The 18206-nt window shown below is 44.9% G+C and overlaps 1 protein-coding gene across 8 annotated transcripts in view; it reads right to left on the reverse strand.

Moving 5' to 3' along the window:
* prdm16 (PR domain containing 16) overlaps positions 1 to 18206 on the reverse strand; it is a 235315-nt gene that overhangs the window by 151541 nt on the left and 65568 nt on the right. For all 8 annotated transcript variants that reach the window (XM_031794072.1, XM_031794077.1, XM_031794076.1 and 5 more), the window contains exon 2: positions 10907 to 11298. In XM_031794072.1, the coding sequence (XP_031649932.1) occupies positions 10907 to 11298 (392 nt within the window). The remainder of the gene's footprint in view (positions 1 to 10906; positions 11299 to 18206) is intronic.

The raw sequence follows: 18206 nt of genomic DNA on the forward strand, positions 1-18206 counted from the left end.
CAGGTCTGTGAGAGCCAGAAATCTTGCTTGTTTGTAGGTGACCAAATACTTATTTTCCACCATAATTTGCAAATAAATGTATTAAAAATCCTACAATGTGATTTTCTGGATTTTGTTTTCTAATTTTGTCTGTCATAGTTGAAGTGTACCTATGATGAAAATAGGTCATCTTTTTAAGTGGGAGAACTTGCACAAATGGTGGCTGACTAAATACATTTTTGCCCCACTGTATATATACACACTGCAGTCACAAAAACTATCAAGTGGTATGATAAACTGGCTCTCGTGAGGACCACTACAGGAACGGAAGACCAGAGTTACCTCTGCTGCCGAGGATAAGTTCATTAGAGTTACGAGCCTCAGAAATTGCAGCCCAAATAAATGATTCACAAAGTTCAAGTAATAGACACATCTCTACATCAACTGTTCAGAGAAGACTCCATGGGCCAAGAAACATGAGCAATGGACATTAGACTGGTGGAAATCTGTCCTTTGGTCTGGAATCCAAATTGGAGATTTTTGGTTCCAACCGCCGTCTTTGTGAAACGCGGTGTGGGTGAACGGATGATCTCCACATGTGTATTTCCCACCCTAAAGTATGGAGGAGGAGGTGTTATGGTGTGGTGGGTGCTTTGCTGGTGACACTGTCTGTAATTGATTTAGAATTCAAGGCACACTTAACCAGCATGGCTACCACAGCATTCTGCAGCGATACGCCATCCCATCTGGTTTGGGCTTAGTGGGACTATCATTTGATTTTCAACAGGACAAGGTTGTGTAAGGGCTATTTTACCAAGAAGGAAAGTGATGGAGTGGTGCATCAGATGACCTGGCCTCCACAATCACCCGACCTCAACCAAATTGAGATAGTTTGGGATAAGTCGGACCGCAGAGTGAAGGAAAAGCAGCCAACAAGTGCTCAGCATTTGTGGGAACTCCTTCAAGACAGTTGCAAAAGCATTCCAGGTGAAGCTGGTTGAGAGAATGCCAAGCGTGTGTAAAGCTGTCATCGAGGCAACTTTGAAGAACACTTTGTTGGTTACTACATGATTCCATATGTGTTATTTCATAGTTTTGATGTCTACACTATTATTCTACAATGTAGAAAATAGTCAAAATAAAGAAAAACCCTTGAATGAGTAGGTGTGTCCACACTTTTGACTGGTACTGTATATATTGATGTATTCCTTAAAGCAAAACAAGGAATACCATAGATGGAAATTCATGTGAAATATGTGCTGTGGAGGAGTTGTGACAGATTTACAGATATGGGTTGGACAGGGGAGACAAGAGGGCAAGGCCTGGGATGATTCATGGACAAAAAGCTACTACTCCTGACTTAGTCATCTGAGAGAGAGAGAGAGAGACTTAGAGTCATCTGAGAGAGAGACAGAGAGAGAGACAGACAGAGACAGAGACAGAGAGAGAGAGAGAGATTTTTGAAACAATTGTAAATCGACTTTGGGTCCATAAAGAGCGCTATATAAAACCTATGTATTATTATAATAGGGAGGATGAGAGATGCCGAGATGCAGAAAAATAAATAGACTGTATGGGCAACTCAACCCCCCCATTGACAGTGTAGGAGGATTTGACCAAAAATCACTCGACCGACTCCACACCCTTTCCAAAGTAAAGACCAATTTGACATTTCAACAATTCAACACGTTTTTTCAAATGGCATGTCGTCATTATGCTTCACTCCTCGGTCCGTGCTGTTATTCCAAATAGTCAACTTGAGGAAAGAATAACAATCAGTGGTTTGTCTGTTTGCCAGTGTGTGCGAGTGTGTGTTCGTGGGTGTGTTTGCGTGCAAGCTCTCTTTAAAGTGCGTGTGTGGACACCTGGAGAGTGGTTGTTTTAATTAAAACAATGTCCAAGATCTCCAACGTGGTAGAACAATACATTCTCACCTCTGTCGTCTAAATCTGCCGTTATTACGGTGTTGACAGCGTTGTGATCGGAAATAGTAATCACAACAGCCGCGGGGACCCGATTAATAGGCCAGCGTCGCCATTCTCTTTCTTGGAAATGTTTAGGAAATACTTCAAGCCCATAAAAGCGGGTTGTGTGGGGATTGAAAGTTAAACTCTTTCTTTAATTTGGAGGTGGGGTGGAGTGGGAGCGGGGGGAGTATCGGCAGGGGGGCTAGGGGAACAACAGAGGGTTTGTCCATGGGGCTCTGACATGTCTGTCTCTGTACAGGTGGTGGTGGAGCTGGTTAGTGAGCTCTCTCTGCTGTGTGTGGCACTTTAAGCTGGGTAAGCCCTCGCCGTATGGGCTGGCTGTGGGGCCGTGCCAAACCCTGCTCTGACCCTTCTCTGACACCTCCTCTTCCACTAACTCAGTCATGCACGTACACGCTCGCTCTCCCTCACACAAGCACGCACAAACATACACATTTTTTTTGTTCTTTCTCACACGGCAAAACATGGTGGGAAAGCAAAAAGCAAGCAGCCGAGCCGAGAAGGAAATGAAAGCAGCTTCATGGCTAATTCATGAAATGGAGGGGGGGGGGGGGGGGTGAATGCTATCATGCAGGACCAAGTCCCATTTCCAAGTGTAAGCATCAATCTAATTAACAACATAAACAGCCTTTGACAAATGTCATCATTTTCTGGCCCGGCCACAGAGCAATATCATTGTCTGCCGTGGCCCGGGGCTAACGCGGCAATGATGTGGCTATTCATCAGGACAGCCATGAATGATGGGTTTTCACTGGGATACAGAGGAGGGAGGAGGTAGGGGAGGGTGGGAGGAATTGGTCAGGAGTTACCTGCTTTTGGCCACCGAGGACAGGGGAGCGAGGAGGGGTATTAAATTAATGTTTAGGAACACATAATCGCCTGAGCATTAGTTAAAGCAAGTCTGTGCGAGCTACGCGCCACGCGGCGGCTAACAGAAGGGAAACGACATAAAGGATGACATTGTTGAAGAGTGAGTGAGTTAAGAGACTGGAGGGGCTGGAGTTTGAGGCTAGACAAGAGACTCTATTGAGAGACAAAGTGGCTCAGAGTCGACGGGAGCAGTGAAACCAATGGCCAAATAATAACATCAACAATTTGGAGGGACAATATTTATTGAGCCGCTCGACCGCTCGATCAAAAATGGATGACTTTCTCTTCCGTTCACTTCCTCCTGAGATACTCTTTCATTTCATCTGGGGGTCCTGAGATTAATTAACAGACGCTGGTAGCGAGTTATGAAGAAATGATAAGGCATCAGCGTTCTAATCAAACCTGACATTTAATTTGCTGCTTGCTTCCTCGTTATCAATTACCATGTTCAGAGGGATAATTGACATCGGTTCGAGGGGACGAGAGACGCAAAGAAAATGTTTTTAAAAAAATGATGTGTCTTTCTTTAACAGCTCCTAAAAAGCTGCTGCGATGTTTCTAAGGCAACAGGGCCCATATGTTTAATATTAGATGGAATCTGTTCCACTGGAGTGCTCCGAAGGCTGGGAAAATTGGATTAAATTGGCTAATGGCATGTTTAAAACCTACATAAAATGAACGCGAATGGAAGAGAATACAACCTCAGGACTGAAACTGTGGTGTTATGCTTGCTCTGTTTTTTCGTATATATTTTGTTCATGTTTATTATACTTGGGTTTATCAGGTATAACCGTGATACAGAAAACCACACAGTGTTGGTCAATAGGGTTGTTAAATACCACAAGGCTGATATCCATTTCATGGCATTTTACTGTGGGAAAGGAAACACAGATGCCAACATTACTCCTTACAATTTGGAAATAATATTATGTACCATCTTAAAACAACCTGGAGATGAATGTACATAAACAAATATTTAGGTAATATTAATGTCAAGAATAATGACAAATTATTAACTATTGTAATAATTCAGTCCTCATTAGTATCATTGTTAATTACAATATGAATTGTTATTAATATAAATTATCACTATTATATATTTATTCTATGTTACATTATATATAATAATTTAATATAATTAATGCAATATAATTTGACGGTGGTAAACAATGATCCTTTCCTATGCTTTTATAAATATACCCAAAATACTGCTGCTCTTTTGACCTCGGAGTCGTGCTCTAATTTGATTAGTAAAATACTATGCTCTAATGATCCATTAACCTGGAGAGCCCATGGCTTCATATTCCCCACGAGGTCTACCAGTATTGGGTTCACATACTATTCAAACATTTTCAAGTACTTTTAGCGTTTGCTCTAGTCTAGTGCTAGATGTGTGGGGTTTGCACTCTTGTGACTATTCTATTTCACCAGGCTACAGTAGTGTAGCCAGAAATTCGTTGGTGGGTGGGCCTGCAGAAATTTTGGTGGCCCAAAAAAAGTAATAATGTATAGCTAGTTTCATGCTATTCTACACATTTCGCCACGAGGCTGAGATAAAATAGTGCAGTTTTAAAGATAATTTCCTGCAATTCTATACATTTTGCTATGGGGTAGACAGGAAATTTGGTGAGGGGTTGGGCCCACCCGCCCGCCCATGCCCACCCAGGCCCACACGGCTGCCAGGCTAGCTCAATCACGCCAGGATAACATATGTGAAATGGTTTCAAGTAGTACTTGCACTGTAGACCACCAACATGGTCTACAGAAGAGGTGATCTACAGAAGAGGTGGTCTACAGAAGAGGTGAAGGTCCACTGGAAAGGAATAGGGCGACAGTCTATGTTCTCTGGATCAACACATGGTATTTATTTTATTTTTTACCCCTATTTTCTCCCCAATTTCATTCAATCTTGTCTCATCGCCACAACTCCCCAATGGGCTCAGGAAGGTAAGGTTGAGTCATGCGTCTTCTGAAACATGACCCACCAAACCTCGCTTCTTAACACCTGCCCACTTAACCCGGAAGCCACCCGCACCAATATGTCGGAGGAAACACTGTTCAACTGACGACCGGGGTCAGCCTGCAGATACCCGGCCCGCCACAAGGAGTCGCTAAAGTGCGATGAGCCAAGTAAAGCCCCCCCAATATATGGTCTTGACTGATAAGAAACAGTGTATTCTTGGTACAACATGCTAAAATCGTCTGAACAGACAACATTTTGATCAATTTGCAGATAAACGCAAACCACACTGGGCTTACTCAGAAACCATTCCCCTCACAGATGAAGGTGCTATCGTTATGGCGATAAGTTGTACATTCTGTTAGTCAGCACCTTACCTTGAAAGGTGTACATCTGACATACAGACATTGGATATTGATTCAAAACCACATCTTCCCACAAAATAGAACAAATATTCAAAGTGAAAACGCATAGCGCGGCCGGATTCCGCGTATCTGCAGTCGTTTGAATCGGGGGAACTAGCTAATTCCCTCTCTCTGTCAACTACTCGCCATTCCTTTCGGTTTGTCTATTCGGTGTCCCCTAAAGTCCTTGGTGGTTTCTGCCCTATCAGCTAGGTAACATTAGTCTTGTGGCCCGGCTCGAGATAAAAAGCACAAAAAAACACCTCGTCGGCAAACAGACCAAACATGTTGCAAACTGCGCCTTGATCACCCCTAGAGCGCTATCTTGACACATGCTGGGTATACAGGGCTCAGCAATTCCTCCGACACAAAAGGCGAGCAAACAGTGCTGGAGGTGAGCGGTAGGGTCAGGACAGATAAGTGTCAGGGCGGGGCCCAATGTCTTCGCCCGGGTTCCAAGAGGACATTAGCTAGCGTTTTAGCTAGCAAACAAAAGGGCCAACCAAGCGCTGGCGTGAAAAGGAAGCTGTCATCCCAGGGATCAGGGCACAAAAGAATGCAGGCGGAGAAATATGAGCAACGTCCATGGAGCGCTGAGTGTCTGTCACGTAGTCCCGCCGGCTGCCCAAGAGTTCCCATCTAACGCCTTGGCGTATCGCTAAGTCAACAGTAAGGTAAATACGAGAGAGAGAAAAGAACGACAGGCACTTTTTTTTCTCTTCCTTTTCTTCACTCTCATCGGATGAATGATGCTGATATGGAAAAACACTCAAACGCTATAAGCACAAACAAAGAAAAAGTCCTAATCTGCCCGGCAACAAAGTCATCCCAAGGTCCTTAAGGGTTCGAGACCCTTTGAAGCTGGGAGGAGGTATGGCCGACGGGTGTCATACACCCGGGTAATGGGACATGTTAGTGTGTGTGTGTGTGTGTATATATATGTGTGTGTGTACCACATCAATCTGTGGAAGGCATGACACATGGCCCGTCAAAAAGGGTTGCCATTTCAACTTCAACAAGTCTGTGCTGATAACTCATATTTTTGAACAAGTTGAAACACTCAAGATGTTTAACAGTGCAGGCCCACATGGCAGGTCACATTAAAAGACTCGATGTTAGTCCCTAGACGATAAAAAAAAAAGAGTCCGAACGGTATCACATTCACCACAGGACCATTTCAAACACAAATAGTCACTTGCACACAGCAAACTTATGCGATTCACTCGACCAACACCAGCCAGATCAATCACCAGGAGGTCATTACGCCCTACAAAGACTCTCTTAATTGTGCAGAGCTATTTCCGACAATGTGAAGACACGGCAAGGCGCTTTCCTTTCCGTCTTCACATGGAGAGAGATTTTTATCAGCGACCACTGAATCATTTGTTGACTCGGCACAAGTGCCTTCTTTGAGATAGCAAACACTTGAGATGCAGGACAAAGAGAAAGGGCGAGATGACAAAAGTAAAAGGTGTCGGAGTGACAAAGGCCCTGTCACGGAGTTGACACGCCCTGCAACGGGGTTAGGAGAAGGGTGAGTAAACACCATTAATATAGCTTTGGAAAGGGATCTGCGCTTGTTTGATTTGGGCTTTGCTGCGTTCCCTCGGCAGCCCGAGACAAAACTGAAGATATTTGATTGAGTTATTTGACAGTTTGGATAAGTTTGGATCACGGATCACTAGAGAGACGGGTCTTTGTTCCATCGCTGGGACATCCTTCTGTTACTAACAGTCTGTGGATATGGGGCTTTACGTGTCATTAAACACACACACGCATATGTGAGAATATATTGTACCACTTTGGAGGATCTTGGACTCTGTTTAAAAAAACAAATAAATAAATAAATTTAAAAAATAAAAACACTCTCCAGGTGTCCACACACTCACACTCAAGCGTGCATGCACACACACACACACACACACACACAAACACACATTCATTAAAAAACTTTTTTAAACGCACACACTGACACATATAGTATCTATTCATGCAACACACACACACACACACTTTTCACTTGTGCCCTCTCTCCCAGTGCCCTCTACCTCCCTCCCTTTCCCAGAGGGAGTGTGAGCTGACAGTGGGCTCCAGTGTGTGCTGCGAAGGGGGAGAAGAACAGGAGAGGAGCAGCAGTGTGAACCTCTATTGTACGCCCACCTGCTCCTGTCAATACCTGATCCGGGACCAAACTCTGCTTCCACAATAGGCTGTGTCACTCTGAAGGATCCCTCCCAGTCCCATAGCAGAGAGGCCTTCCAGACAAGGGCCCGTGCGCACAGCTTGATTGAAAATCGGTTCTTTTGCGGAGCCCGGCCGTTATATTATGTTGTGATAAAGGGGAGCATAATAGCTTTTAAATGGATGACTCCGGGTGGCTCTGCCGTTGCAGTGGGGGGAGCGGAGGGACAGGCTGAATGGACGTTGCCCCGAGCTAAGCATCTCCTAGATTGAGCTGTCCGTCTCGGGGAAATGAGTCCGAGTTAACACCTCGGCATCGCCCAACGCCCCGGGACAGACAAGACTGGGCTTCCTTTTCTTCTCTTCTCTGTTCTGTTCTGTTCTGTCCACCTGGATCATTCTCATTATCCAGAAACGGATGGTGGCGGTGGCCGTGCCGTGCTCCAGGGCTGATCACACACAGACGTCAAGAGACATACACGCACACTGAGAGACGCACACACGCGCACGCAATTTCTAACACACACACACTCTCACTAACGCTCCCACACCCACCTGAGCTTTTCACCCATAGAGCCCAATTCACACTGCCCATTAACTCTACCCAAGCCTAATTACACACAGACCTCATGCATTCACACAAGTCACACGTCCCCTTAACTCTACATACTATCATTACACACACCTGTCTGTGTCACAACTCTAACCAACTCCCATTCAATAGGTGGATCCTGCACAGTTTACGATCCTTTCAACTCCCATTCAATAGGTGGATCCTGCACAGTATACGATCCTTTCAACTCCAATTCAATAGGTGGATCCTGCTCAGTATACGATCCTTTCAACTCCCATTCAATAGGTGGATCCTGCACATTATACGATCCTTTCAACTCCCATTCAATAGGTGGATCCTGCACAGTATACGATCCTTTCAACTCCCATTCAATAGGTGGATCCTGCACAGTATACGATCCTTTCAACTCCCATTCAATTCCCACAATGACGACTACTAAAACCCTACCCTGAGCATTCTGTAGATAGGAACACGTTTAGACAAAGGAGATCTGGGATCTAATCAAATATTATCTCTCATAACAAGCCCCCCCCCCCCAACCTATTCAGTTGGGGCTAGAGGGGACAGACTGACAGACAGTGGGCCACAGTGGGCCCCCCTCCATCAAGGCCCATTAACAGCACTGACCTCCCCCCCTGCTTTCTTAGTGCCCCATCTCCCCGGTCTCTCTTCTCCCTTCCCTCTCTCTCGCCCTCTCTCTTCCTCTGTTCCTTCCCTCCCTCTCTCTGTAGGCCTGTCTATTTTTCTAAGACCAGAGGCGGTGTGGGGAGCGTTCCTGGAGGAGTTTCGTGATGGCTATCGATGGCTGGGCTGTTATGGCTATCTTTGATAAGGGACCTAAAAGAGAGAGAGAGAGAGAGAGAGAGAGAGAGAGAGAGAGACAGGATGTCTCTTCCAAACACAGGCGAGACGATGTCGAGGTGGGATTTCGATGGCGGGAGGAGAAATGTTTGGGACCTGCTGTTGGTGGTGTGCCCAGCGCTGGAACAAACTGATACGTTTTTTGAAACGGCAAAGAAAAAGGACAGAGCGTGACCTTAGATGGACAGATAAAGCCAATGTAGCCAGAAGGAAAATCACACCACTCAGCAACAACAAAAATAATCGAATCCAAAACGTGCAAAATAATTGACACACTGTAAACTATGTATTTTGAACGAGGTCCTGACTAGCTGAATTATTGGCTAGAACAGTATTGAAATAAAATACTCATATACAGACAATGATCTCTGTCTGGAGCTATCAGAACCTCTTCAGTTGGTCATTTTGCCAGGGAGCAGCAGGCCGACCCCTCAGAATCAATGTAAACAATGTTCAGCAGTCATTTTGGGCCTGTAACATGAGTGTTGTACAGGGTAAGGCAGGAGCAGCTTACACACAGAAAGAAAGACAGAGAGACAGAGAGAGAGAGAGACCGAGACAGAGACAGAGACAGAGACAGAGACAGACAGACAGAGACAGAGAGGAGAGAGATAGAGGGGGAAAGAGAGAGAGATAGAGAGAGAAAGACAGACAGAAAGACAGAAAGAGTGAGAGTATAGCTTTCAGAGGGAGAGAGAGAGATAGAGGGGGAGAGAGAGAGAGAGAGATAGAGGGAGAGAGAGAGAGAGAGAGAGAGAGAGAGAGAGAGAGAGAGAGAGAGAGAGAGAGAGAGAGAGAGAGAGAGAGAGAGAGAGATAGAGAGAGAGAGAGGAGAGAGAGAGAGAGACAGACAGACAGACAGAGGAGAGAGATAGAGGGGGAGAGAGAGAGAAAGACATAAAGAGTGAGAGTATAGCTTTCAGAGGGAGAGAGAGAGAGAGAGAGAGAGAAAGAAAAAAGGAGAGTGGGGGGCCTATGCGTGCCCCGTAGGTCTAGTCATAATATGAACTTTCCAGAGGAAAACGCTTTCCGTGGCTTTGTGCCATGTAGCGTGTGCCTCGCCTCTCTAATCGGCAAATGTTTCGTCTCCCGTACAGGACTAGAGGAGGAAAAAGAGAAGGAGAGAGCGAGAGCAACTGCATATGACGGTTGTCTCAGCCAGCCTACATAATATACGGTACACCCTGTCCGAAGTGGCTGCCTCCAAACTATACCCAACCTTTTTGTGACGTGATTAGCTCAGAGTGCGTAATTACATGTGAAGGAAATGCTGTAAAATATCCGACTATATATGTGATTGACCAAAACGGCAGGCTCCTGAAATGAGAATCCGACCCGGGAAGATTCTGGTCTGATTAGCCTTGCGGTGGAGAGAGACAGAGGGAGGGGGGGAGAGAGAGAGAGAGAGAGAGAGAGAGAGAGAGAGAGAGAGAGAGAGAGAGAGAGAGAGAGGGAGAGAGAGGAAGGAGGAGAGAGAGAGAGCGAGAGGAAGGAGGAGAGAGAGAGAGAGAGAGAGAGGAAGGAGGAGAGAGAGAGAGAGAGAGAAAGAGGAAGGAGGAGAGAGAGAGAGACGGAGAGAGAAAATCATTCACTCCATGAGCAACTTCAATATCCTCTAATGTCATGTTGAAATGAAAATGAATAGTTCAATACGGGCTGGCTGCTCGCCTCTTCCATTTCCACATCGTGTGGCGTGACCAAACGGGCGCGCTCCGTTGGACGGATAGGGGGAGGCTGCACCGAAAAGCTGATACCTCCAGTAATCAGTTGGATTTTCCAACGTTGGCGACCAACTCATTTTAAAGAGGGCGACGGTGGTCCAATGGTAGCAGGAGATGCAAATGGAAGGAGTATCTTCGTTTGGCGGCTAGACGGTCTCACCGGGCTAAAAGAGCTGAGGACCAAGAGTCTCAAGCACCGTTGACTCTCTCAAGGTCGCATAACAGAAAAGGACCCTTAATTCTTCAACACGTTTCTTTCATTCAGGCTCAGTCAGAATATTTACCACTCTCTGTCGGTACTCAAATAAGCCACAAACTGAGCCAAGACGTCCAAAGAACGTAGACAGAACGTCAAAACCACGACCTACCTCCCATCCGAAGGAGCCGTCTTTGACCGTGGCACTCTGCAGTGCGCTGTGAGGTCCGAAGCACTCTCCCATCCCGATCCGGGTTTTGGCCCATATCCCCAGGCCCGCTCCGGGGACCGAGGACTCGCGCAGCTCCAGGTCACTGGGGATGGGAATGTCATCGGGAATGTAGACGGGCACCTCATAGGGCGAGCCTTCCTTGGGCGTGAAGGGGTCCTCGTGGTGGTGATGGTGGCGCCCGTGGTGATGGTGGTTGTTGGGGTGCGGTGATGGGGGTCCTACAGGGATGGGGGACATGATGCTGTCCTCTGTCTCCTCCTCGCCACTCTCGGCCCCTCCCGCCAGGAGGTGGGGCTCTGTCTCGTACATGCTGTCCACTGTTTCGCTGTCATCTGAGAGAGGTGAAGAGAACGAGAGTTAGTTCTGTAGCTTATATTCAACCTTTCTTTAACCACGCAAGTCAATTGTGAATCAGAGAGAAAGAGTGAGAAAGAGAGAGGAATTGCTACAAAGTTGCTACAAGCCTTCAGAGTGAGAGAAATATGCTTGACCTATTCTCTCCAACTCACTCCATGTTGTAAGACACAGTCTCAGCAACAGGGCTATGTACCAATATCACCAAAAGGCAAACTGTATTTTGTAGACAGGGACTTTATAGACAGAATCACCAATAGAACGTAACCATCTAGGCCCGTTCTACTAACTGACTCACTCAACCCAAACAAGCGAAAGACAGAAAAGCTTAAAAGGCTTCAGCCCCAGTTAGGGCTGCCTGCCCACAGTATTCCTAGTGAGGACATTCCCCACCGTCAGAGGAAGCCCTGATGGGACATGATGTTCCATTCAGTCACAACCACCGCCATTTCCTACAGGGTCATCTTACAGCTAATGGGAGAGAAATGACCCAGGTGTTGCCAGTCACTCGCCAGTTTAGATTAGTCACCTATGTTTGTCACTGTTCTGTGGCTGACAGCATAATTGCGGCATTTGGGATTCCACCGTCCAGAGTCAGTGACGAGCACAAAGAATTAGAGGGGCACAAGTCTAGCTAGACGCACAAACCTCTCCACCGCCGAGTCACGGGCAGATCACTTGGAGATATACAGACACACGTTGGAGCAGGAGTTGGAAAGATACTGAATAAATGAAATGAACAAAACAATTCAACAACGAAACATCTACAGTTATAGGTAGCAGATATCTTTCTGGTGCAAGTGTCATGCCGTAAACAAAAGTGGAAAATCTCCGAATTAAAACGCACGTCAATACCCAGGGGCAGCACTCAAATGTAACAAACCCGTTGATTTTGTTGATACCAAACTCACAACACTTTATAGGTTGCCTGGACGACGGACGGAGCAGGCAGGCTCTAGCGTGGCAGCGTGGAGAGGAGTGAACAAGTCCTGGTGTCTTTTGCTAGAAGCACTAACTGCAGTTTGCTGTCCAAACACAGGCTGGGGAAATCAGTCTGAACTAGGCTCCGCAATTACTGCAGGAGTGTTTCCAATCAGCCGGCTCCCTCCTCCTCACGACCGGCCCTGCCAACAACATAACACCGCTTCAGGACTAACGGAGGCTGGCCTGGCGCTCGCATCCACAGCCGTTGAACTCTTAAAGCAAGTTGAAAACATAAAGACGGGAGTTTTAGCCAGTTGAACTTGCTTACTTCTACTTGTTTTATTTATCAGTTTGCTTGTCAGGGACCGTGTAATATGTGTACGCGACCAATAATCTTTGATTTAACGTGACTTTGAAACATCAAGAGCTGTTCATGATGACCATTACCGCATTTACCGTATGAACAGAAAGTCTCCGAAGTTAGACATTGGAATGAGGAAATTGAGGAGAATGGAATATCGTATAATTGACAGCAAGGAGTATCTGAAATCAATTATCTGCTTTCGCTCCAATAAACGCTTGGGTTTTGGCTCGTAAAATCGAGAGAAAAAAATAATTGCTGAATGAACGGATATGTAAGTCTAGAATGTAAACGTGAACTATGAAAGCACTGTGACAGGCTCCCAGCGACTGGCGAGAGAGAGTCCTGACAGATCTGGGAAACTTGTCATATAAAATCTGGGCAGTAAAACGAAGGCATTTATGACCAATTTTGCGTCATCCATTGGATTTTTCTTATTTTCTTTTTTTTCTCGGGAAAATAAACGTTTTACCCATTTTCTTTAATGATCAGGGTTTCATAGGGGCCCAGACCAGGCGGGCAATTAAGCGAAGGGAAACATGTACGCCAGCAGTAGCTTCCACTTTTCACAGATCAATTAAACTTTTATAACCGCGGCCTATCTGGTGCAGTTTTCAAGAATCAAAAGTGTTTTTGAACCACAAAAAAAAAAAATCTCTCTCCTTTTTGCTGGCACCCGACCCATCTAGCGCAATTTGAACAACCGAAGAGAGGGTTGGAAAATCTATTAAATACTGTTAGACTTTAAGAGCCTCGAAGCAGAAACACACAGATCACTACCTCGAAATTGAGCAGCGAGAAGGGTGGTGGGGGGGGGGGGGTAACGTCCCTAATTTTAATGAACAAAACATTATTTGTGTAAGACAGAAACCACTGGAGCGGAGCGCCAAGCGAAAACACAATGTGATTTAAAGGAGACTTGTGGCCAGAAGTTAAGATCCTCCGAGCTCAGTTCCCTTATTCATAAAAATTCACCTAAAAAAAAAGAAAAAAAAAAGGGAAAGTTAAAATTAATCACCACAGAAGAAAAAAAAATCTTCTTCCCCCCTTTTTTTCCCTGTGACATTCTAGTCGATGGCTTGGCCATGTTCGACCATGAAATTCACTACAAATAAAGAGAAAAGAAAAGGAGAGGGGGAGAAAAGTAAGCAGGAACATAATGAAAGGGGCCAGGAAGAGGAGGAGGAAAGTTAAAAAGTGACGTGAGACGGCTGAGCCAAGACGTTTTTACTTGCGTGCTTGGCTTTGGTCTCTGAAGAGGAGTGAGATGTTAGCACTGTCTCCCGGAGGGCTGCTTAAAAAACCTCCGCCAGATAGTGCCTTCCTTTCTCCCTCCACCATGTTGTTCTTTCTCTCCCCGTCTCTCTTTTCACGGGGAACTATTTATCCTGATTACATCAGGGGTCAATCATTAATTCGCACCTTGGGGGTCCTGGCGTTGGCTGGGCCCACAATGGGCCGCTTGTTTGGTCCATGTTATTCCATTGGAAACTACTGTGCGTCCAGAGAACCCGGCGACATGAAGGCATCAGATTTATTTGATAAATTGTAAATGCACTCTTTTAAACACCCCTGTTATTGCTAGCCGTGCTGGAAAACAAAGAGACATTGGGTGTACACACACACACACACACACACGGGGGGGGATCCCCCCCCCCCCGTAAGACAGGTCGTTCTCTCTACACACAAACCAGAACAAGGGGTCAGACTACATCTGAGCTTTAAGATGAGCTGACTTGTTCCTCTCTGTCCCATCATGGATGTTGTTAGTTTTTATTAACGCTCTGCTATTTCATGTTGTAATGATCATTGATCATCTCTGCTATTTCATGTTGTAATGATCATTGATCATCTCTGCTATTTCATGTTGTAATGATCATTGATCATCTCTGCTATTTCATGTTGTAATGATCATTGATCATCTCTGCTATTTCATGTTGTAATGATCATTGATCATCTCTGCTATGTCATGTTGTAATGATCATTGATCATCTCTGCTATTTCATGTTGAAATGATCATTTATCATCTCTGCTATTTCATGTTGTAATGATCATTGATCATCTCTGCTATTTCATGTTGTAATGATCATTGATCATCTCTGCTATTTCATGTTGTAATGATCATTGATCATCTCTGCTATTTCATGTTGTAATGATCATTGATCATCTCTGCTATTTCATGTTGTAATAACAATTGATCGTCTCTGCTATTTCATGTTGTAATGATCATTGATCATCTCTGCTATTTCATGTTGTAATGATCATTGATCATCTCTGCTATTTCATGCTGTAATGATCCTTGATCATCTATGCTATTTCATGCTGTAATGATAATTGATCATCTATGCTATTTCATGTTGTAATGATCATTGATCATCTATGCTATTTCATGTTGTAATGCTCATTGATCATCTATGCTATTTCATGTTGTAATGATCATTGATCATCTATGCTATTTCATGTTGTAATGATCATAGATCATCTATGCTATTTCATGTTGTAATGATCATTGATCATCTATGCTATTTCATGTTGTAATGATCATTGATCATCTATGCTATTTCATGTTGTAATGATCATTGATCATCTATGCTATTTCATGTTGTAATGATCATTGATCATCTATGCTATTTCATGTTGTAATGATCATTGATCATCTCTGCTATTTCATGTTGTAATGATCATTGATCATCTCTGCTATTTCATGCTGTAATAACAATTGATCATCTCTGCTATTTCATGTTGTAATGATCATTGATCATCTATGCTATTTGATGGATCATATCTCTCAAGAAAGTCTTTACTAACTCTGCATTTCCCGAAAGGATATGAAATATCCTAAAATACTCCCCAAGGATGTCACACACTTGCCCGTTTCAGTGTACTTCAGTGTACTCATACTGAACCAGCAAACCATGGCAATATACTCACAACACAATTAAGATAAGGTCATACAAGTAACACCTCGTTGAGATTTCTCAGAGCAACAAGACTTATTTAGGACATTGGCGAGAAAGAAACAAACCCGTCCCCCCACTTCATAAAATATATCATTGCAAAAATATTCCAAAAAATATATATGAAAAATCATCCAATAACAGCAAACATGACAGATAAAATATTCAATTAGTGATCGCAAGACTCGACTTCAAAAATAACCGTGACATACATGATCTACCTATGAGCATTGAAAATAAATATATAGACGATGATATGTAGGCTAGAGCATAGAAATCTGAATGAATAGAATGGGCTTGGAAGCTCAAACCCGGGCAACTGAGTGCCAAGCTCACGGGTAGCCTCGCAATGGCTGCCTGGTATTGTGATGCAATCATTTCCTTTTGTATTTTGGAATATTCCATCAACTGATGCTGGATTGCCATGGTAATGTAGAACGTTCATTCAAATGATGCTAACTGATGTGGCTCATGACAATGGAATGTATATTTTGTAATGTCAGTTGACTCAACAAATCACAGGTCAGATTGAAGGTTACACTTCCTGCTTTGATGTCCTGGAGTGGGTACACTTAAAATGGCTGCCGGTCCACCAATTATCCCATCATTGACTTGAATGGAGATATCCTTTCTATTCATTTCTATTTAATTTCATTTCTATTCTCATTTCTATGGGCTACAGGTATCGTACATGCCACACTATATTAGGGAACGCCAAAGGAAAATATTAAAATGTTATCAAACAATGCAATTCTTAAAATAAAAAACTGACTAAGCAGTGATGACCGTTGTCAGGTGATCAATGTTACCATAGTAACATTGACAAGTAAAAGTGTGATCAAAAGGCCGTTAAAGCGAAAATGTGAAAATCACGGTGTACTACAACAGGCCAACTGTTCTAGGCTCTGTTTATTCAGCCCCACTAAAGAGTTAGACGTGGAGAGATAGAGATCTGCAGCAATTTTCTGCAGTCTGCATCCACTCACGTAAACACATGTTCCTTGTGGCACAGGGACTTGACTCGGTGATGCCGTCTCGTTTTAGTGGAGCAGCTTTGGCACTGGCTGACTTAACTGTGTGGTAGAATGCACTCTTCTTTGTGTGTGTGTGTGTGTGTGTGTGTGTGTGTGTGTGTGTGTGTGTGTGTGTGTGTGTGTGTGTGTGTGTGTGTGTGTGTGTGTGTGTGTGTGTGTGTGTGTGTGTGTGTGCGTGTGTGAGTGCGTGCGTGTAGCATGAAGACTAGTATGGTCAAGTCAAGCCGTACTTTTGTGACATCCAGCTTCCTTTAAATCAAATATGCAGTGCGAAAAATCTCTGCAGCATGTGCACAATGGCATTCAAATCAAAGAGATTGTTTCGTTTCGTTTCACCCCGTTGGGAACACAATTGCATCACCTCATGTTATTTGCAGCACGGTGCTGGTTCGATTGAATTCTGGATTGCTTCTGGATCAGCTCAGTTGGGCCTGAACTGCAATGAAGGGCCAAATGTATGGTTAACTCTACCCTCTCAAATTCAGTAAGAAAATCCTAAATACATAAATGTGCATTGGACTACAACTGTATGACTACGATAATAAAAAATGAGTGGAATTGGGCGGCTGTTGCTCAGTGATCGGGCCCTACCAGTCCAGTGCACACAGAGACTATATCATTGTCTCAGAGTAAGTCAATATTTCAATTCCGAGGTCCGTTCCTGATGAAAAGCAAGTATCAAGGGAAAACTGCACAAATATGCAATATTTCCCCCGCCCCAAATATGGGGAGAAAAAGTTCCTCTGGTGGTGGGGGTTTGGGTGGGGGTGTGGAACCATGACAGATATGAAAAATGACCAGGCGGCCCTGTTGCTTAACAAACTTATAAACATTTGATGCGTGGGGGGGGGGGGGGGGGGGGGGGGGGGTACCGCCTAATCTGGTGCTCGCCGCCCCACCTCCCCAATAACCCACAGAATATCGCTCCACTTAGCAGAGTTATTGGTATCGTTAGGGCCACAAACGAGAAACTCTTACCTGTTCCTCTTTAATCAGGCCCTTTGATGATTGGTTCTGTCTTAACAAAGAGCCTTAAATCGGGCCAGATTTTTATGGGAGGAAAAAAGAGAGGCAGCAATAAAAAAAGAGGGCAGAGAAAGAGAGAGAGAGGGAGAGACAGAGAAAGAGAGAGAGAGAGGGAGAGACAGAGAGAGAGAGAGAGAGAGGGAGAGACAGACAAAGAGAGAGGGAGAAAGAGCGGGCGGGCAGAGAGAGAGAGAGGGAGAAAGAGCGAGCGGGCAGAGAGAGAGAGAGGGAGAAAGAGAAATGGGAGAAGGAGAGAGAGAGGGTGGAGAAGGTGGGGGAGAAAGGGATGAAACTATGTGTGCGCTTTTCCATGGCGGTGGGTTTTTCATGATGACGTACGGTAGGACGGTAGTGAAAGAGAGAGAAAGGGTTGGTGGGAGGAGAGGAGGAGAGGAGGAGGGGGGAGCTGCACAGGGGACGGTCAACTACAATACTGGCTAGCCTCTCCAGAAACACACACTGTTTCCCCTTGTAAAAGCAACGGGGAACATTTCCAAGTAACACTTAAAGTAGCAATATTGCTTCTCCAGAGCGGGGGCGGGTGCCCGCCCACGGGGGCCTGGGGGTGAGATTTCACCCCCCCC

The sequence above is a fragment of the Oncorhynchus kisutch genome, linkage group LG17 (assembly GCF_002021735.2).
Source record: "Oncorhynchus kisutch isolate 150728-3 linkage group LG17, Okis_V2, whole genome shotgun sequence".
Classification (NCBI taxonomy): domain Eukaryota; kingdom Metazoa; phylum Chordata; class Actinopteri; order Salmoniformes; family Salmonidae; genus Oncorhynchus; species Oncorhynchus kisutch.